The sequence below is a fragment of the Chiloscyllium plagiosum genome, chromosome 21 (assembly GCF_004010195.1).
Source record: "Chiloscyllium plagiosum isolate BGI_BamShark_2017 chromosome 21, ASM401019v2, whole genome shotgun sequence".
Taxonomy (NCBI): domain Eukaryota; kingdom Metazoa; phylum Chordata; class Chondrichthyes; order Orectolobiformes; family Hemiscylliidae; genus Chiloscyllium; species Chiloscyllium plagiosum.
Genome location: NC_057730.1, coordinates 34,443,883 through 34,466,287, shown reverse-complemented (window position 1 = coordinate 34,466,287; position 22,405 = coordinate 34,443,883). Strand labels below are relative to the sequence as shown.

The window sequence follows — 22,405 nt, the reverse complement described above, 5'->3', positions numbered from 1 at the left end:
AGGTGAATTAGCCATGCTAAATTGTCCGTAGTGTTAGGTAAGGGGTAAATGTAGGGGTATGGGTGGTTTGCGCTTCGGTGGGTCGGTGTGGACTTGTTGGGCCGAAGGGCCTGTTTCCACACTGTAAAGTAATCTAATCTAATGATTATAGTGCACTGAAAAGGTAGCGGTAGTGGAAATAGATTCAACAGTTGCTTTCAGAAGGGAATTGGATAAACATGTGAAGAAAACAAAAATTGCAACAATATGGGGAAAGAATGGATGACTGATATCTGAAAAATTCAGGACAGACACAATGGACCAAACGTCTCAGAATAATTAGTGGTCATCAGTTCCCTATAGTGGTAGGATTAAAAATGATAGCTTCAAACTAGAACATTAAGGGTTAACTGGACATGACAATGAGCAGTTGAAGATCAAGTGGAAAATTACTTGTTTAAATGCAAGAATATTGTTTCGGCTGTCAGTGAACCATGTGAAATAGCCACCTGGAGAATGGTTTTCTACGCAGTGGAATGCCTGGGAAAGTACTGAAAGCACCCAGAATAAAATTAATATCAGGGACTCTGCAACAATCGTTTGACTCCACCTCAGACTGAGATTGCAACCGGTGGCAGGAAACCCTAGTTCTCCAGACCAGCAATCATAAAGCGGGGTCCCCGATGGGCAGAAAGCAGTGACACTGGTTGAATATGTCTAAAGTAGTTTAAACTAACATTCCACTCATTAGCTTGCCTATGTTTCTAAAGTCCCAAACAGTATCCACACAGCAGGATGGAGAAGAGATAACGGGGATTTGTCAAATAGTGTGAATCATGAGAGTTCCTGAGTAGCCTTTACGAGTAGCTCTGAGAATGATTTTGGGGATAGGTTCTTAGCAAATCATGTTCTGGAATGGACCAGAAAGCAGGCTATACTAGACTTAGTATTGTGTAACAAGGTATGATCAAGTAATAATCTAATTGAAATTGCACATGGATAATGGTGACCATACAATTGGAATTTAACATTAAGTCAGAGGGAGAGGAGTGGTTGAGAGATTAGTTTTAAAAATTTAAAGAAGTAAAATTATGAGGGCATGAAAACAGAGCTAGCAAAATTGAATTCACAATTTAAGTTAGAGCCGGACTTGCAGATATTTAAGGGGTTATTTCAGTGTATGTAGAAGAGAGTACGTTGACACCGTCATTATTTTTCTTCTGTTTTCTCAATTTTGGTTTGGAACTGTGAGTTGCAGTGAGAATTGAACTTTGAATAATAGCTTGTTTTTAAAAGAGAGAAATCAAAAGGCTGGTGCTTGCTGTTGTGAACTGGCCTGGAAAGATAATTACAGGGTTTGAAGGAAGCTGGAAAGAACTTAAACAAGAAATGAGGAGTGCTAAAAGGAGCCATGAAATCTCCTTGGAAAGTAGGATTAAAAAGAATCAAAGACATTTTATACATGGCTAGGCATGTTGCAGCTATATACAACTTTAGTTAAGGTACATTTTAGAGTGTTGTGTGCAGTTATGGTTATCACATGATAGGAAGGATGTGGAGTCTTTGGAGAGGGTGCAAAAGAGGTTTGGCACAACGTTGCCTGGATTGGAGTGCATTAGGTATAAAGAGACGTTGGACAAACATAGATTGGTTTTGCTACAGTATTGGAGGCTGAGGGGCAACCTGATAGAAGTATATAAAATTATGACAGTCATGAATCAGCAAGATAGTCAGAGTCTTTTTCCCAAGCTGGAAATGTCAAATATTCAGAGCTTTGATCTAAAGTGGGACGGGTGAAATTTAAAGGAGATGTGTGAGGCAAGGTTTTCACGCAGAGGGTGAGAGATGGCTGGAATGTGCTAGGCAAAAGTGAGGACTGCAGATGCTGGAAACCAGAGTTTAGATTAGAGTGGTGCTGGAAAAGCACAGCAGGTCAGGCAGCATCTGAGGAGCAGGAAAATCGACGTTTTGGGCAAAAGCCCTTCATCAGGATTGGAGCTGGAATGTGCTGCCAGGGGAGGTGGTAAAGATATGATAGTTAAGAGGCATTTAGACAAACATGAAATTCACCATTGAGCCTGGAAGGTGTCAAGATGTTGTTCCTCCAATTTGCATTGAGTTTCACTGGAGCACTGTAGTGGATTGAGATAGAGATATTGGCATGAGAACATGGTGCTGCATTACAGAAGCAGGCAACTGGAAGCTAGATAATTTTTACAGATAGAGTAAAGGTGTTCCGCAAAGCAGTCACTCAGTCTGCACTTCGTCACCTAATTGCAGAAGAGACTACATTGTACACAGCAAATAAAGTAGACAAGTTTTGATTACATACAATAAATCTCTGCTTCACCTGGAAGTTGTCTGAGGCCACAAAGATCAATGAGGAGAGAGGAGATAGATGGATAAGTATTATACCTGTGATTGCACCATGAGGGTGCTGTGGGGTTATGAGGAGGTGTTGGGAGTGGAGGAGGAGTGAACAAGAGCATCACGGAGGGAATGGTCCCTGCAGAATGCTAACAAAGGACGGGAGGAGAATAGGTTTCTTGTTGTTGTATGCCACTGAAAGTGGTAGAAATGACAGCTTATGATCCTTTGGATTCAAAGACTGGTGCAGTAGAAAGTTAGGACTTGAGGAATCCATTTGTTGTTGTTGAAGAGGGAAGGTATGAGGCCAGAAGTATGAGAAATGGGTTGATTGTGGCTGAGGGCCCGATTAGCTACTAACAGGAAGCAGGATGCATGGTCAAGGTAGCTGTGAAAGTTGGTGGGATTGATATCCATTTCAAACCCCCAGTCTTCATGCTCTGCTTTCTGTAAAGGCTCCATTTCATTCTCCCAGTTTTTACATTTCCATCGCCCCTGTTCTGATGATGCCACCTTCTGCCGGGATCTGCAGACATGTCCACCATCTTGCTCAACTGAGGTTTCTGCATAACTGTGTTCGGCATAGGTGACATCCTTTACTTCATGGCAAAAAAGAAAGAAGTGGCAAGGACTGATTCGGGATAGTCAACATGGCTTTGTGCATGGGAAATCATGTCTTACGAATTTGATTTTAGTTTTTTTGAAGAAGTAACAAAGAGGATTGATGAGCGCAGATCGGTAGATGTGATCTATATGGACTTCAGTAAGGTGTTCGACAAGGTTCCCCATGGGAGACTGCTTAGCAAGGTTAGATCTCATGGAATACAGGGAGAACTAGCCATTTGGATACAGAACTGGCTCAAAGGTAGAAGACAGAGGGTGGTGGTGGAGGGTTGTTTTTCAGACTGGAGACCTGTGACCAGTGGAGTGCCACAAGGATCGGTGCTGGGCCCTCTACTTTTTGTCATTTACATAAATGATTTGGATGTGAGCATAAGAGGCACAGTTACTAAGTTTGCAGATGACACCAAAATAGTAGCTGTAGTGGACAGCGAAGAGGGTTACCTCAAATTACAACAGGACCTTGACCAGATGGGCCAATGGGCTGAGAAGTGGCAGATGGAGTTTAATTCAGACAAATGCGAGGTGCTAAGGTCAAGCCTTAGAATCAAGCCTCAGAGTAAAGCCAAGTATTGTGATTCTGTTTATTTCCCAGTGAATCAGGTCTACTAGAAAGATAGGAACAGCAGTTCCTGTTATTTCAGCTTCTTAGGATTGCTCCACCAGTCACTTAGGTCATGGCTGATTTCTACTTCACGTATCTCCCTTCGTATCATATACTATACATTAGTACTGTAACTCAGCAAAAAAATCCATCTATCTCTGAGTTGAAATTAAAATGTTGCTGCAAGTATCTGCAGCCTTCTGGGAAAAATGTCAAAAGTCTATTCCCTTTCTTAAAAATCCAATGTATTTGACATTACTCAAAAGATTCAATCGGGCCTGATACCTTACAAAAGTAAAATAGTGTGGATACTGAAATCTGTAAACCAAAAATACTGGAAATGTTCAACAGGACAGACAGCATTTCTGCAGGAAGAAGCAGAGTCAGTGTTTCAAATTGATGACCCTTTATGAGAAGTTATGGTGAAAAATCATCAATCTGAAATTTTAACTGTGTTTCTATCATTCAACATTACCAGGTCCGCTGAGCATTATTTCATTACTATTTGGCCTAACTTTAATTTTATTATGTCCCCTTGTCCTCAATTCCTGCTAAACAAAATTCTCTTTCTCTCTACCTAACTGTCTGATATTTTTAACATGTAAAATACTTAAATCAGATTATCCCTCAATTGCTATTCTCAAAGGAAGGAAAGTGAGTTGGTTAGATCTTATGGCGCTATCTTACAACTTATTCTAACATAAATATTATATCGTATTTACAGGCCTTTTGTCCTAACAAGTCCAAGCTAGTGTTTATGCTAAAGCTAAACATTTTGTACTTCACTCATTTAGCCTTATCAACAGAATATTCTATTTTTTTCCAACTACATGTGCTTCTACATAGTTCATTTAAATACATTCAAAAGTATACATAAAGAGTAGCTTCAACTACTGAAATGACATGTCCTACCTGTTGCAAGTATGAAAGTTTTGGTGCAGCTCCTTTGAGGTCCAAGTGTACAATTCTCATCCCTGAAATGCCATAATCCTTCTGTTTCCGAGTCTTTGGTTTCACCTCTGTCTTTATGATTTCCTTTACCTGCTGTGTGGTTTGGATTACTTCATGCTCCATTTTTTGGTTATTTGCAATTGCTCCTCCACGCTTACTCCAAAAGCTATCTTTTGCAATAGTGTCCAATTGCTTTGTTCTAAAATAGACAACCAATTACTTTAAATTAGCAAATTCTCTTAAGCAGAAACCTATAACGGGTTCTCCAACCGAGGACACTGGTGAGATTAAATTTGGTGAAAGCGGATTAATCATTAAAATGTAAATCTTGAAGTTCAAAATTAAAGTAGAAATGACTTTATTTAATTAAACTCGTGTGAAAGCAGAAGAAGATTAGCAGTTATGGGGATGAGGAAAGACAAGCTAGAGAAGGAGAAAGAAGTAATAATAGTAAAATGATAGGGATTTCTTCAAGACATCACAAACATTCATTAATGTACGCGTTTAAATTATTAAAAGATTTTGTAAAACAGTAATGGGGATACAGAGGCCAGAAAAGATGGAGGTAACAACGCACAATGAAAATTGAGAACAAGCCGAGATAGTTGATCAGTGTTTGGGAAAGACTTGGCAGAGTATCAAAACATGAGGTAGCTACTGAAAATGGAAGCTATTTAGGAAAGTTAATAACATCTTGGGAATGTAATAAACGAAAGATTGTCATGAAAGACAAAATTCACTTGGAAAAGATTCAATACTCTACATCACATCAGTGACTGCATTCAAAAGTGTTTCATTGGTTGTAAAATGGTTTATGAGTCTGATGGTCATGAAGAACACTATATAAATGCAAGCCTCTTTTTCATTGGAAGAAGGGCTGGAAGCCCAACTTAGTAATGGTGGGAAGGCAGAGTACATAAAAGAGATAGACAGCTTAATGCCATGATGTAAAGGCAACAATCTCTCCCTCAATGTCAGAAAAACAATGTCATTGACTTCAGGAAGCAGAGTGGAGAGCACACCCATGTCTGTATCAATGATGCTGAGGTGGACGTGATCGAGCTTCAGGTTTCCAGGAGTAAATATCACCAACAAACTGTCCTGGTCCATTCACATCAACACTACAGTCAAGACAGCACACCAACGCCTCTACTTCCTCAGAAGTCTAAGGAAATTCAGCATGTCCACAATAACTGTTAGCAATTTTATACATACAACATAAAAAGCATCCTATCTGGATTCATCATAGCTTGGTTTAGCAACTGCTCTGCCCAAGACCACAATAAATTACAGAGTTGTGAACATAGCCCAGTTCATCATGCAAACCAGCCTTCCTTCCATTGATACTTCCCACTGCCTTGGGAAAGCAGCCAATATAATCAATAATTCCTCCCACTCCGATTATACCCTCTTCCATCTTCTGCTATTAGACAGAAGATATGGAAGTTTGAAAATACGGACCAGCGCATTCAAGAACAGCTTTTGCTAGATTGTTGTCAGACTTATGAACATATTTCTCATATATTACAGTTGATCTTTTTTCTGCACCTTCTCTGTAGCTGTAACGCCATATTTTGCATTCTGTTCTATTACCCTGATGTACAGAGGAACCTCGATTGTCTGAATATCAATTATCTGAATATCGGATTACCCGAAGGGCATTTCAATGTCCTGATAGAAACTTTACTTCAAAGACCTGTTTCAACCCTGATCTTTTGTTTACAGGCACAATGATTAAAAATGAACTCGGCTCACTGAAATGCTGCCAAGAACAGTCCTGGACTGTCCAGGCACCGTCTCTAAATGACTGACCTCCTGCCCTCTCTCTCTCCCCCTTACACTTTCCCTGAAGTTCTATACAGGGGTGTACCCTGAACCCCCCTTCCCAGATAATCTCTCCAACATTGTCCTGTACAGGTCTATTTGGAGATTTACTCCACAAAGGCAGCAGCAGTCTTATTGTTGGTGTAAAGTACGGCTGCCCCAGAGAGGGGGTGTGCGCGGATGGGGGTCAGACGGTGGGTGGGGATGGACTGCCAAGTCTCCTGAACGGGGAGCAGACTTCACAGAAAACTCCGAGCCCCAGAGGAAATCAATTAACCGAATAATCAATTATCTGAACAAAATAGTGCCCGCCCATCTTGTTTGGATAATCGAGATACCTCTATCCTTATATAAGCTATGATTTGTCTGGATAGCACACTAAACAAAACAGAACAAATCTACCAGCTCAGCGAGCAAATTTACAACCTGATCCACAAATGTTCTCCCAAATCTCAAACAATACTTTTCACTCTATCTTAGTACATGTGACAATAATAAATCAAATTTTAAAAAGCGCAAATCTGTGTATCCCAAGCAGAAAATTGTCTGTAATTTCATACTGGGCAGTGATACTGACCCTAGTACAGGAAAACAGAGCCACTGATTAACTGACACTTATCTTACCTCGGTAATACTTTTCTAGAGATTCCTACTATCGTATCTTCCAGTTACAATTGTCATGAATAGATCATAAGACCTAAGAGCCAAAGTAGGCCATTCTGATAATCCTTAACTCCACATTCCTGTCCTTTCCCCATAAGCCTTGATTAACTTACCAATTAAAAAGCTGTCTCTGTCAGACTTGAATATACTTAATCATCCAGCCTCTACAGTACTCTGCAGTAAAGAATTCCACATATTCACTACCCACTGCGAGAAGAAATACCTCCCCAACTCTGTCATAAATGTACGACCCCTTCTTCTGAGATTTTGCCCATTGGTCCTAGACTTACCCACAAGGGGAAAGATGCTTTCCACATTTACCCGACCAACTAAGAATCTCACCTGATGCCTGTTGGCAAGAACCTTCAACCAAACATAAATTACCATCACAACCTACAATTAACCCACAGCTAGAACCTAGTGGGATCATGGCAAAGGCAAGCTGAATCTTCATCACACTTTGAGTTACTTTCTTCAAGAAAACATTCTCAAACCTGTAACCTCAATAAGGTTGAATATCAAGTGCAGCTGGAGTTGAGGGACAACATAATCTTCAGGTTTCCCTTGAGTTCACATAATATCCTGATATCAAGATAGATTGGCTGTTCTCACATTTATGCTAGGTCAATGTCTAAGATGTTCTTACCTGAAAGAACTGTGGGGACATTTTTATCACAGACTATAGCAATTATACAAGACTCACCACTAAGTTCTCAAGGACAATTAGGGATGAACTATAAATGTTGGCTGTCGGAGAAATTTTGCCCAATAGGTTAGAGAGCACAAAACATAGTTCAAAGTGAAATTGCTAAACAGTTATTGCAAGTGATGTAGGTGGAAGAGAAATTGATTAGGCTGACACAGGATTGACAGTCTGTACAGGTGGATTATATTTCTCTTCCCAGAGCTGATGATGAGACCAGTTTTATAGTAATGCGCACAATGAAGCTGATTAAAAAATGGGAAACTACAGTGTATCTGGAAATGGACATTACAAGGACATTAATTGGAAAACAGTTATCGGATGAATGTCCTGTTCCTTCACACAATGCAACATCCTGACAGTATTGATGGTTCCATTCCTTTTCACAGGTAGATGTTATTGTCTCCTCTGAAGTGGTGAGGTGCTTCCATTGTCCTGCTCCTGGAGCATGTCCTTGCTGATGCCTCTCTGTCTGACCTGCTCTTTATGTGGCTTTGGTATTGCTGGGTTGTGAAACTGCCCTTGGGGCTTTGAAATATCTGTGGTGCTCTGTCACTGATATCGAGCTTAAAGTGCATCCTCTTGTCTGCATGGGCTGTCTGATTTGGCTTGTGGGCCTGCTTGGGAATTCTGGGTGTTTTTGGTAGAGTTTGGCCAATTTTGCTTTTGTGGGCCAATTGTGAGTTAGCAGATCTTTTCCCACATTGGCCTTGCCACTGACACCCACATGCTGAAAATAAATTTGAAAGATAACTTACTTGAATATTGGATACATCTTCAAACCCATTATTACTACAATCAACAAAACTAGGAAACGCAGCACAGTCATGCAGTTTATCCGTGCCATGGCCAACTGTAATCCTACAGGGAAGAGAAAACAAGATCAGTAATGTTAATTTTTAAAACCATCTTAGAACTTAGGTTCATATGGTGTTCTTGCATAGCTTTAGGGCACTAAAGATCAAATAAATATTTATGCAAAATGTGGTCATTTGGGAAAACAACAATTTGCTCAAATTAAGGTCCAAAAAACTGCCAAAGGATGAGTGATCAGTTATCCAATTGGGGTAATACAATCTTTATCACTTCAAACAAGTCTTCATTTGCACTATCATCAGTTTCAAAATTGCCATTGATAGTGTTTTAAGTTTAGTTTCCATGGAATCCCTAAATGTGGAAGCAGGCCATTTGACCGAACAAGTCCACACTGATTCTCAGAATAGCATCCCACCCAGACTTACCCCTCTAGCTTATCTCTATAACCCTGCATTTTCCCCATCACTAATCCAACTAATCGACACATCCCTGGACACTATGGGCAATTTTTGTATGGCCAATTCACCTAGCATGCACATCTTTGATCTGTGGGAGGAAACCAGAGCACCTGGTGGAAATCTGTGCAGACAAAGGGAGAACGTGCAAACTCCACACCCTGGCATTGTGAGGCAGCAGTGTTAACCACTGAGTCACCGAGCCACCCTTTGGGTAGAAACAACTGGGATTACTAATTATTTCATAGCTCATTAAAGGTGCAAGCAATGCAAGTACAAACTTCTCCAAATAGCATTTAGTTAATGTTCAATTAGGTTTTAAGTATTTATAATTTCCAAAGTGGTGTGAGGTTGCAGTTTCTAAATGTAATTTAAATCAAGCTGCAGGTCATAATGACACTACATGGAAGATGCATTTCCTGTTACTTAACTAAAGTAATTCCACATGCTGTACAATAGCAGACAAACCATATTCATACAAAGCCGCCCATGATAAGTGGTAGGGACTATTATTTGCCAGAATCTAAATACTTGCACTGAAAAGATGCCTTGAGATCTTTCAAGTCCAGCTGAGGACCTTTGTTTAATGTCTCATCCAAAAGGTGACATCAAACTGCCAAGATGTGAGAGACATTTCAGTCCCTTCTGCAGAATATAATCAGCCATCTACTTTCTCTAATGTTGCCTTGAAATGGCACTTGGAAGCATTGCAAGATTAGCTTAAAAGGAAAATGTATCTATGGCAGCACAGCTTGAAGTAGGTGAATTGCTTGCTCTTGGAATTTACAGTAGTAAAATGAAATGCACACCAACATCGAGCCATTCAAATTGATGGCAATGTACGGGTGAAGTGCTACTGTGTTGCAAAATGTTAGGACAATTCGTTCTATAAGGAACTGTTCCACTCCTGGAGGGTAAGGGGATTTAGAAACAAAAGCAAGGCTGCAACAAGATAGACTTTATTCTGCAATTGAGATGATTTCAATGATGTGGTTCCGTTTGATTTTAGCTGGAAATGCTACTCAAGTCTACATGCTGTGCTGCAGCATGTGCATGCTAATAGTAAACAAGAGTGGTGCCATACTGAATGCAGTCCCTACTCCCAAGAAGATCTGATGGTGGGAATTGGAGGGACCAAGTGGACCTGCAAATCTTCCAGTAGAGTCAGAGTCATACAGCACAGAAATAGAACCTTCAGCCTACCAGCTGTATGCTAACAAACCAATACCAAACTACATTCATCTCACTTACCTGCATTTGGTCCCTGGCATTTTTAAATGCTCATGCATAGGCTTCTTAAATGTTGCAAAAGTACCTTCCTCCACTAAGCAGACAGCACATTCCATATTTCTACCATCCTTGGGATGAAAAATATTTTTCTCAAATTTCCTCTAATAACAGAGTTATAAAGTCACACAGCATGGAAACAGATCCTTCAGTCCAACCAGTCTATGCTGATGATAATTTCAAACTAAACTAGTCCCACCTGCCTGTTCCTGGTCCATATTCCCCCCCCCCCCCCCAAACATTTCTTACTCATGTGCTTATCGAAATGTCTTTAAAACATTATAATTGTACCTGCATCCTGCTTTCTCTGGAAGTTCATTCCACACACACACCATTGTGTGTAAAAAGGTTTCCCCTACATGTCTTTTTAAAATCTTGCTCCTCTCACCTTAAAAACATGCCTCCTAGTCTTGAGATTCTCCCACCCTAGGGAAAAAACATCTACCATTCACCTTATCTATCTTCTCATGATTTTATAAACCTCTGTAAGGTCACCCATCAGCCTCTGACACTCCAGTGGAAAAAGTCTCCGCCTATCTAGCCCCTCATAATTCAAATCCTCCATTTCTAGCAACATCCTGGTAAATCTCTTCTGAATCCTCTCCAACTCAATAATACACTTCCTGTAACAGGGTGACTAGAACAGTACAAGCCACTTAATCCTCACCTTAAACTTACAGCTCTGGTCTTAGAAATGTCTGCCATGTGGAACAGATTCTCACATTAACTGTCGGTGCCCCTCATCATTTTGTATATCTCAGTCAGATCTCCCCTCAGCCTCCAATGAAAACAAATCCAGTCTCTCCTGATAACTGAGACTTCTTATCCCAGGCAATATCCTGTTGAAATTCCTTTGCATCCTGTCCCATGCAATCACATCTTTTCGATAGTGTGGCAACCAGAAATGCACATAATATTCCATCTGTGGCCTAACCAGTATTTTATAAAGTTGTAATAAGACTTCCTTGCTCCTATATTCTATGCTCTGACTAATATAGACAAGCATCCATTGTACCTTCTTCTCACTCTGCCTACCTGTGCTGACACCTTCAGGGACCTATGGACTTGTACACCATGGTCTCTTTGTCCTTCAGTACTCCCATGGGAGTTACCTTTCATTGTATGTATCCTTCCCATACTGGACCTCCCAAAGGCATCACCTCATACTTACCAGGATTAAATTTGATTTGTCATTGTCCCATTTACCAACTGATCAATATCAGACTGCAGCCTCAGACTATCCTCCTTACTATCAACACTCTCATCAATTTCCATGTCATCTGCAAACTTACTAATTATACCTTCTGTATTCACATCTGACTTGTTAATATTCATAACAAACAGCAAAGGTCCCTGTGGTATACCGCTGGTCACGAGCTTTCAATCATAAAAACATCCCTCCACCATCACCTTTTCCTAATGTTTTTAAGCCAGTTTTGGATCCAGTCGCCAACTTGCCTTGGATCCCATCTTATCTTTTGGACCAGCCTTCCATGTGGAATCTTGTTAAAGGCCTTACTGAAACCCATGTAAACCACACTGATTTGCTACATATTTAGCCATCTTAACAAAAAAACTCAATTAAATTAGTCATATTATCTCCCTTTAACAAATCCGTGCTGAATATCCACGATCAATCTTTGCCTTTCCAAGTATTGATTAATCCTGTTCCCCAGATTTTTACCAATAGTTCCCCCACCACTGACATCAAACTGACTTTCCTTGTTCTTTCCAATACATTTTCTCTCTCCAACACTCTCCATTCCCAGATACTTAATTTAAAATAAAATTCCTGGAAAGTGGAACTATTTGAAGCATTTTTGAGCATACTTTAGGTTTAATTCTTATAAAGTAACAGAAAATGATTTACTTTACATTAAAATATTATCTTCTAATACAGGGAGCAAAATACCAAAATTCAACAGAAATATCAGTTCCCTAAAATACCATTTTCTACTGGAATAGTAGAATATTTTATTTTAGAAAATTTCAACATAAATACTTTGATCAAAAGATAAGTGGAGGAACAAAGCAAAACACAAGTCTGATCCAGTGAGGAGCAGCTGTTTGTAAGCAGAATCCAAACTCTGGAATTCCTTCTGAAAACATCTCTTTACCTTTAAGATGCAGTTTAAAACCTTCATCTTTGACCAGATGTTTGATTCGCTGCAATCACAGGATTGCAGAATTGTTAGGGTACAGAAGAAGACCATTCAGACTATTGTGTCTGCACTGGCCCTCTAAACATTTTAAGTTGGTGCCAATTGCATGTCTTTTCCCCATAGCCCTGCACGCTGTTTCTAATTGAACAACCATGCAATGCCCTCTTGACCGATCCAAGTGAACCTGCCACCATCACACTTCCAGACAGTTCTTTCCAGACTCTACTTGCTGTGTGAGAAAGATTTTCTCACCTTCCATTGCTTCTTTTGCTCTGGTTCTTGATCTTTTCATGAATCGGAACAGATTCTCACAATCTACTAGGTCTAGACTCCTCTTGATTGTGAAAACATCTGTCAAATCTCCTCTCAGTCTTCTTTTTGCCAAGTAAAACTTCTTCAATTTTCCTCATAACTGAAATGCCTCATCCCTCCAACCAATCTCTTCTGCATTCTTTCCATTCTATCTGTCCTACAGTGTGGCAACCAGAACTGTACATAACACTGAGATCTAACCCTTGTCTGATATGAAATTATAAAAAACTCTTTGCTCTTCTATTCTTTGTATGTTGACACTACTATATCCTTTATTAATAGCTCTATGTACTTGTCCTACCATCTTTAATGACTTATGTACATACACACCTAGGTCTCTCAGCTCCTCCACACCCTTTGGAATAGTACTTTTTATGTTATACTATGTCTCCATGTTCTTTGTATTAAAATGCATCACCTCACACTTCCCTGCTCCAGAAATGTGTCACAATCTTTTTGAAGTTCTATAGCCATTGAATAGGAAATAAAAAACTTCAGCCTCAGATTTCAGAGATCAAATTAAAAATGATGAAACATAGAAAACAAACAAACGTGGTCATATCTATAATTTTACACGGTGGTGCAACAAATAATATTTCTGTCTGCTACTGTTGGGAAGGTTAAATAAACCACAGAGTTCAACATCAACTGAATCAGACATGTTGCAACAAGGCTGAGCTCCTGACTTGGAAAAACAATAACCACCTACTACTTCTAAGGTTCACTAGGACCTTATAAAATCCTGCTCAATCACAGATGGGTGGGTTGGCCTAAGGTAGGAGCTGTTTCACTTCTTTCATGGGATGTGGGTGTCACCAGCATAGCTAGCACATGTTTCCCAATTCTAATTGCCATTGAACTGAGAGCTCACTCAGCCATTTAATAGAGTGGTTAAGAGTCAATGGTGTTGTTGTAGGTCTGAAGTCACATGTAGGCCAGACCGGGTAATGATGGCAGTGAATAACAATAAACAACGAGTTTCAATGTCACTGTTTTGTGACATGGTGATGCTGTGGTGAGATTTGATCCCAAACCTCCAGTGCATGGGGACATCACCATCACACCAGTGACTTTCCTGATTCTCTGGGGACATTTCCAAATACTGAGGAACTCCAGTCCCTAAACTCCATGCTAATGCTTTATAATCTCATTCACGAAGAAATATTGGTGTGAGTCATAGTCATACAGCATGGAGACAGACCCTTCAGTCCAACTAGTATATGGTGACCGTATTCCCAAACTAAACTAGTCCCATTTGCCTGCACTTGGTCCACATCCCTCCAAACCTTTCCTAATCATGTACTTATCCAAATGTCTTTTAAATGTTGTAACTGTACCTGGTACAGTTCCTTTGGTAATTCATTCCACAAACAAACCACTCTGTGTAAAAAAAATTACCCCCCCCCCATGTTATTTTTAAAACTTTCTCCTGTCCCCATGGTTTTGAAATCCCCATCCTAAGGAAAAGACCCTTGTTATTCATCTTATCTATACCCCTCATGATTTTATAAACTGCTTTAAGGTCAGCTCTAAACCTCCTACATTCCAGTGAAAAGAAATCCCAACCTATTTTCATAGCACAAACCCACCATTCCCGGCAACATCCTCGTCATCATCCTAGTACCAAAGAAAACACTGCAACGTGTTTCAATGATTGCCACTCAGTAGCTCTGACCTCCATAATCATGAAGTGCTTCAAGAGGCTGGTTGTGGCCCACATCAACTCTGCTTCCCAGCCTGCCTCGATCCCCTGCAATTTGCCAACAGGCGAAACAAGTCAATAGTGAATGCCTTTTGTCTAGCCCTGCACACATCCCTGAAACATCTGGATAACAGGCTGCTACTCATTGACTACAGCTCCACCTTCAACAGCTTAATCCCTACCAGACTAATCTCAAAACTCCAAGATCTAGGTGTCAGGTCCACCCTCTGCAACTAGATCCTCAGCTTTCTGACCCACTGACCGCAATCAGTGAAGACAGATAACAGCATCTTCCTCTGTGATAAGCCTCAACACTGGCAACCCGCAAGGATGTACAGCACCCTACTGTACTCCCTGTACATCCAGGACCGTGTTTCCAAATTCCATATGAATGCCATCTACAGGTTTGCTGATGACATTATCATGGTAGGATGGATATCAAACAACGATGAGTTAGAATACAGAAAGGAGATAGAGTGCTTGGTGTCATGGTGCAATAATAACAACCTGTCTCTCAATGTCGGCAAAACAAAGAACTGATCATTGGCTTCTGGAAGAAAGAAGGAGGACATACTCCTAAATACATCAACGGAGCTGAGGTGGAGAGGGTCAGGTTTCTAGGAATGATGATTACTGACAATCTGTCCTAGATCTCTCATGTGGATGTAACGGTTAAGAAAGCACAATAATGTCTCTTCTTCCTCAGGCAAGTTAGGAAGTTTGGCATGTCCATAAGGACCCTCACCTACCTTTACAGATTCACCATGCAAAGCATTCTATCTGGATGCATAATGGCCTGGTGCAGCAACTGCTCTGCCCAAGACCATAAGAGACTACAGAAAGTTGTGTGCACAGCCCATACCATTACCGAAGCCAACCTCCATGGACTCCATTTGCACCTCTTGTTGCTGCAGAAAGGCTGCCAACATCATCAAAGACCCCTCCCATCTCTCTTCCAACTTCTTCTGTCAGACAAAAGATACAGAAACTTGAGAACACACACACACACACACATACACCAATAGATTCAAGAACAACTTCTTCCCAGCTGTTATTAGATTCCTTATTGAACCTGGAGGAGAAAGTGAGGTCTGCAGATGCTGGAGATCAAAGCTGAAACTTTATTGCTGGAACAGCACAGCAGGTCAGGCAGCATCCAGGGAACAGGAGATTCGACGTTTCGGGCACAGGCCCTTCTTCATCCTTATTGAACCTCTCTTACTTCAAATGATGTTGATCTTGCTAATGTTGATCTTGCTTTGTGCACCTCCTGTGCAGCCGTAACCTTGAATGCCTCACTCACCCCGTGATCTGTATGGCCTTGTTTGCTATGATATGCCTGTACTGCTGTCAAAACAAAGCTTTTCATAGAACCTAGGTACATGTGACTACAATAAATCAAATCAAACTTTTCTCAACCCTCTCCACTTTAATAATACCTTTCCTATACCTGAGCAACCAGAACTGCACACAGTACCCCAGAAGAGGCCTCACCAATACAACCTCAACATGACATGCGAACTCCTAAACTCAAAGGTCTGAGCAATGAGGGCAAGTGTGCTAAATGCCTTCTCGACCACCCAGTCTACTTGTGATATATATTTCAAAGAATTATGTACCTGAATCCCTAAGTTTTTCTGTTCTACAACACTACCCATGGCCCTACCATTAATTGTATAAGTCCTGCCCTTATTTGTTTTACCAAAATGCAACACCTCACATTCATCTAACCATATGGGATCATCTAATAATTATTTAGCAAAATTGTTGTTTTAACGCACTATTTAGTATTGAGATATTTAGAATCGAATTGCTGCCAACTGATTGTTACTATTGTTTCTCAGAGGATCTGTAATCAGTTCCATAAAAAAATTGTTCATACCAGACGAAACAATCAATCATATCTTTGCTTGTTACGTACTGTGTACGTTCAAGAAGTAAAACAGTTACAGACATGTTGTGTACTGTATCTACCAAGTGCAACAGTTCAAGAAAATACATTATCTCAAGGGCAGCTAGAATTATACAATAATGTTGGCCTTTCCAGCATCACACACCCCAAGAATGAATTTTGTAAAAGCATTAACCTTACAACATCAAACAGAACCAAGAAAGTACATTTTTAGTTTGTGATTTTGCATTGCATATAGGTAATCCATTATTTACAAAAAAAACTTCCATTCCAATTTGCATAAGTATTGACCAAGGCAGCAGGGAGAACTACCCTTCACCTCAGATGGTGTCAAGGAATTTGTATATCCACCAAACCAACTCAATGTAATGTTTCATTTGAAACACAGTACTTCCAACAATGCAGCATTCCTTCAATGGAGTGGCAGAACGCTGATCACATACCCAGCCTCGAAGCATCATCTGCCAGTAAGCTGAATTGTTACGCCTATAAGCAGCAAGAACATCACAACTTTTCCCAACTCCCATTTTCTCCTAACGCATTAAACACAAGCGTGCAATAAAATACACGTCAAAGTGGACCAGTAGCGTGTAAATAAAGACGATATTTTAAAATAAACCTTTCGTTTGAACTTGGCTGGGGTTTTGCTATATTGCAGCCTCCAGCATAGAATCTATGAACCCAGGGGTTAATCCAGCCCGCTAAAAATCCATATCTCAGTAAAGTACGCATTCATCATAGCACAACCTACCTGAGCCAACTTAGAATGTGCTACGCTGAATATTCAATTGTAATAGTGCACATAAACAGGTCTATCAAATGAACATACATTTTGGAGATAACATTATTTGACGTTCCATTCTCCCACCACTCGCTACCCATTTACAATACAGTAATAACGAATACAATTAGAAGAATATTAAACGCAACTATGTCCCCAGCAGCTTCCCGGAGATTCATTTTCAAATCCTAGGAGATTCTAGGACATTCCTGGAGGGTTTGGCAACCTCTATCATTCTCGGGGCTGGTTCCAACCTTAATGCTAAATCTTAAATCAGATGTAATCAAAAAATTGTAATTCTGCAGTAATTGCAATCCAATCTTGTAATGTGTCAGGAATCCTCAGAACGTGGTTCTGGGATATTCCGCATGAAGACGGGGAGTGCTTAAATGGAGATGGACAGTCTCCTCCCACCGCCAAGTCCTTGAGTGTGCGAGAACAGCTTTGATCCACTAGAATCTTCAGCTCGTACTGATGTGATCAATTCTCCGTCTCCAATCCTGAATACTCACCTCGTCCCCGTCGTCCAAACATCTTCACTCGTCCGTTCCGTGTCTATGCCAATGCTATTCTCCCTTTTCCGCTTCCCGCAGCCTATTTAAAGCAAGTCACCCACTTGTCGCTCTTTCACTTTAGCATTTATCGTCTCAGGACCTAAATACCTCTCACCTGCGACGGTCAGTTACAAGTATATATTGGACACAATGGTCAATGCACAAAATAATAATATACAGTATACGACAATATCTCTAGTATATTTTACGTAAGATAAATAATCCACAAAATAACCTCTAAATTCAAACACAGTGTTGGATGGGCAAAATACTCACCCTGCTGTCATGAAATGGAAATCACTCAATTCCAGATTCGACCTTGAAATAGTTGTGTATGTGTTCGTGTGGAGAGTCTGATTTATGGAACGCACTGATTTAAAGCGGTGAAATGCCGTTTCCCATGGACTGGCCAGGAACAATTGAAGTATTCAGTATTTATTTTTTATACCTTTCTAACCTTTCGCACGCAGTGATTTTACTCCTGGAGCTATCACACAAAATATCCCAAAGTGCTTCATGGCTAATTAATTATATTTCAATTGTTGTTTTTATCGCAACATAAAATAAGCTAATTTGTACATGAGCTGACATTGAGCTTTGAGAGAAATGACTACGAGATAACCTGTTTATGAAACTGACTGAACAATACCATCAAAACAGGAGAATTCCCCTGCTGTTCTTTGCAAAGTGCAGTGGGATATTTTGCACTTACCTAAATGGGCAGACAGGGTCTTCATTTAACATGGTCATCCAACATAGTAGCACTTTCTCAGTATTGTACTGAAGTGTCAACCTAAATTACATGGAAGGAGAAAGTGAGAACTGCAGACGCTGGAGATCAGAGTCGAGAGTGTGGTGCTGGAAAAGCACAGCAGATCAGGCAGCGTCCGTGGAACAGGAAAATCGACGTTTCGGGCATAAGCCCTTCATTAGGAATGAAGTTTCCTGATGAGGGCTTATGCCCGAAATGTCTGTTCTCCTGCTCCTCGGATGCTGCCTGACCTACTGTACTTTTCCAGCACTACGTTCTCGACTTTGGGAGTCATGAAATGATTTACCCCCTCCCCCGCAGAGTTCGTAATTTCACAAGCCAAATTACTTGTATTACTAGGAGAAAGTGAGGTCTGCAGATGCTGGAGATCAGAGCTGGAAATGTGTTGCTGGAAAAGCGCAGCAGGTCAGGCAGCATCCAGGGAACAGGAGAATCGACGTTTCGGGCATAAACCCTTCTTCAGGAACGCACACTCAAGGACTTGGCGGTGGGAGGAGACTGTCCATCTCCATTTAAGCACTCCCCGTCTTCATGCGGAATATCCCAGAACCACGTTCTGAGGATTCCTGACACATTACAAGATTGGATTGCAATTACTGCAGAATTACAATTTTTTGATTACATCTGATTTAAGATTTAGCATTAAGGTTGGAACCAGCCCCGAGAATGATAGAGGTTGCCAAACCCTCCAGGAATGTCCTAGAATCTCCTAGGATTTGAAAATGAATCTCCGGGAAGCTGCTGGGGACATAGTTGCGTTTAATATTCTTCTAATTGTATTCGTTATTACTGTATTGTAAATGGGTAGCGAGTGGTGGGAGAATGGAACGTCAAATAATGTTATCTCCAAAATGTATGTTCATTTGATAGACCTGTTTATGTGCACTATTACAATTGAATATTCAGCGTAGCACATTCTAAGTTGGCTCAGGTAGGTTGTGCTATGATGAATGCGTACTTTACTGAGATATGGATTTTTAGCGGGCTGGATTAACCCCTGGGTTCATAGATTCTATGCTGGAGGCTGCAATATAGCAAAACCCCAGCCAAGTTCAAACGAAAGGTTTATTTTAAAATATCGTCTTTATTTACACGCTACTGGTCCACTTTGACGTGTATTTTATTGCACGCTTGTGTTTAATGCGTTAGGAGAAAATGGGAGTTGGGAAAAGTTGTGATGTTCTTGCTGCTTATAGGCGTAACAATTCAGCTTACTGGCAGATGATGCTTCGAGGCTGGGTATGTGATCAGCGTTCTGCCACTCCATTGAAGGAATGCTGCATTGTTGGAAGTTTCCTGAAGAAGGGCTTATGCCCGAAACGTCGATTCTCCTGTTCCCTGGATGCTGCATGACCTGCTGCGCTTTTCCAGCAACACATTTCCAGCTACTTGTATTACTAGTCCAGTTATGTTTCTTGCTTTAACTGCTAAGAATGCCAAGGGGAGGCTGGACTGAAAGAGCCATGGCACCTTACCAAGGTGTAATACTGCCCTTCAGGAGATTCTGTCCTCACTGTCCGAGATCCTCAAAACAAGTAAAGCAGTTTTTCTTTCAATCTAGTCCATGTATTCACTGCTCACAATGTTATATCAATGAGACCAAATACAAACTGAGTGACCGCTTTGCAGAACACTCCCACTCATCCTATAAGAATAACCTGAACCTTCCACTTCCTTGTCATTTCAATAGACCATCTTGCTGCAATGCCCAACATTTCCATTCTATGATAAACAAAGATCTGTGGGTGCTAGAAATCTAGAAAAATACAAAAATATGCTTCAGAAACGCAGCAGGTCTGACAGCATCTGTGAAAAGAAATGCTTTTTTTGTGTGTGCTCCGGGGACCCTTCTTCAGGGCCTGTTGTAATTTTCCCGCAAAGTTTAATGCAAGCTGGAGGAATATAGCACTTTCCATTTAGATACTTTACACTCTTCAGAACTCAACATTAAATTCACAATTTTAGAGCATGAATACTGTCCTCTATGTTTATTTTGATTTTGACGCCCCCCCCAGCATGTCTTGCTTGTTTCTTGGTGCTTCGCTGCCAACAGAACAGACCTATTTTTCTTTAATTCCAACCAACCACTCATGTTCATTCTTCATATCAAACTCTCCCTTATTACCAGTAGGACGCCCTGTGTGTTTGGCTCTGGACTCACCCACCATCTGTCCCACATACTCCTTCCCTCGTCGTCAACAGTATAAAACAAACCTTACTTTGCCGCTCCCTTCAAATTCAAAGTTGCTCTCGAAAAGTTAACTCTTTCCTCACATCACAGAAACTGTCAGACCTGCTGAGATTCCCTAGCATTTTCTAATGCTTTTAAAAATTCATTATTTTGGATATTTCACTTCACTTCTCCATTTTTCACCCATCTGCAAGTGTGTCTGCATCTTGCTGTGTTTGTTGCAGCCCTTCACGTCATGATCTAAACCCACTTCCGTATGATGTCAACTGATGTAAAATTTTGATACAATTCCTCCAATTTCTAGGTCTAAATTATGTGACCAATAATGCACTCTGTACGACGCCATCACTTCTATCCGTCCAAGAACCTTTAGCTTAGAATCTATTTAACAATACATTCTAGTACTTCTCCCCACAAAACAACTTCTTTGACCATTGTTAAAAATCACACAACACCAGGTTATAGTCCAACAGGTTAATTGGAAGCACACTAGCTTTCGGAGCGATGCTCTTTCATCACCTGATGAAGGAACATCGCTCCGAAAGCTAGTGTGCTTCCAATTAAACCTGTTGGACTATAACCTGGTGTTGTGTGATTTTTAACTTTGTACACCCCAATCCAACACCGGCATCTCCAAATCTTTGACCATTGTTTTCGCTTTGTCTAATTGTCTATACCTTTTGCTCTACTTTCATTATTTATGTACTTGCTAATTACTGACATCCGAATGTTGAGTTATTTGAGTTGGATGTCAGTTTGGGAAAATTTGATGTCACGTTGGCTGAGGGGAGGCACGAGGCAAATATTAACATTGTTTACAAAGAACCACAGCGTGCTCTGAAAACATAAATGTTAGGAGTGGTACAACAGCAACATAGATGGCAAACAGATCCAAAATTACGATTCTGGATTTACAGCTCAGAGTCAAAGAGATTAAAACATTCCACTCTTTATCAAATGGAAATGGGTGATTTCTGTTTCTGATCTCTGCTACAAGGTTGTGTCTCCATTGTCATGTACTGATCGGGGTGATGCTTCCCTGCTATTGATAATTTTAGTTTAATTTAGGATACTAGAAGTCACAAACACTAGGATTATAAATATGGATGATGTGGCACATGAAAGTAATGAGCGTCTCAAGAGTTCAAAGTCTATCAGTAATCACTCTGACAGGAGGAATACTCTATGATCAACTCGCTCACTGAAGGGAAGAACAACTCGGGCGGACCGTTTGTTAGTGGGTGGTGCGGCAGGCCGGCGCATTTAGATGAATGAACCAGCGGACATATGTAGAGACGAAGTAGACTCCTGCTTGTGAGTAGAATTTGTAGAATGAAACAAAGCAGGGGCTGTGTTGAGGAAAGGTGGGTCTGCGGATTGAATGATGGTGAACAAAACCCGGCTAGAGGAGTGGATTGAGTCCGGGGAGGGTAGGATTGACTGACGAGTCTAGGTTTTATAATTAATGGACTACCATATCGGTGAGGTTCTGTTCAACAACAATTCGGTAACTCATTCATTGCCAGATCTTGTTGCAGTTTGCCTTGCGAACATATGAGTTGGAAGCAAGAGTAGGCTTATTAGACCCTGAAGTCTGCTCCGCAATTCCATAAAATCATGGCTTATCTGACTACTCCAGATTCCAGGTATTCCCCCCAAAACTTTTCACCCCTCCCGCTTCCAAAGATTCCACCTATCTAAGCCTTAAATTATTGACAAAAATCTCTACCTGTACCACCTTTGAGGAAG

The 22,405-nt window shown here is 40.7% G+C and overlaps 2 protein-coding genes across 17 annotated transcripts in view; one reads left to right on the top strand and one right to left on the bottom strand.

The window, feature by feature from the left end:
- Nucleotides 1-20,870, bottom strand: part of LOC122560743 (hexosaminidase D-like) — a 48,107-nt gene extending 27,237 nt beyond the window's left edge. Inside the window, exons 1-4 of one of the 10 annotated variants that reach the window (XM_043711745.1) lie at nucleotides 18,406-18,493; nucleotides 17,970-18,098; nucleotides 8,471-8,573; nucleotides 4,484-4,721 (exon numbers count right to left, since the gene is read on the bottom strand). In XM_043711745.1, the coding sequence (XP_043567680.1) occupies nucleotides 4,484-4,721; nucleotides 8,471-8,559 (327 nt within the window). In that variant the 5' untranslated portion in view covers nucleotides 8,560-8,573; nucleotides 17,970-18,098; nucleotides 18,406-18,493. Of the gene's footprint in view, nucleotides 1-4,483; nucleotides 4,722-8,470; nucleotides 8,574-12,684; nucleotides 13,363-15,308; nucleotides 15,332-17,109; nucleotides 17,265-17,288; nucleotides 17,564-17,651; nucleotides 17,791-17,969; nucleotides 18,099-18,405; nucleotides 18,494-20,679 lie in introns of those variants that run through there. The other 9 variants (XM_043711747.1, XM_043711750.1, XM_043711742.1 and 6 more) reach the window with 9 other exon arrangements.
- The window catches only part of mlst8 (MTOR associated protein, LST8 homolog (S. cerevisiae)), an 86,360-nt gene that overhangs the window by 39,854 nt on the left and 24,101 nt on the right, over nucleotides 1-22,405 (top strand). For 2 of the 7 annotated variants that reach the window (XM_043711759.1, XM_043711752.1), the window contains exon 1: nucleotides 21,867-21,970. The exons of 2 other annotated variants lie outside the window; for them this stretch is intronic. The gene's annotated coding sequence lies outside the window, so the exon portion shown is untranslated. Of the gene's footprint in view, nucleotides 1-21,866; nucleotides 22,021-22,074; nucleotides 22,138-22,202; nucleotides 22,303-22,405 lie in introns of those variants that run through there. 3 more of the 7 variants (XM_043711753.1, XM_043711754.1, XM_043711756.1) reach the window with 3 other exon arrangements.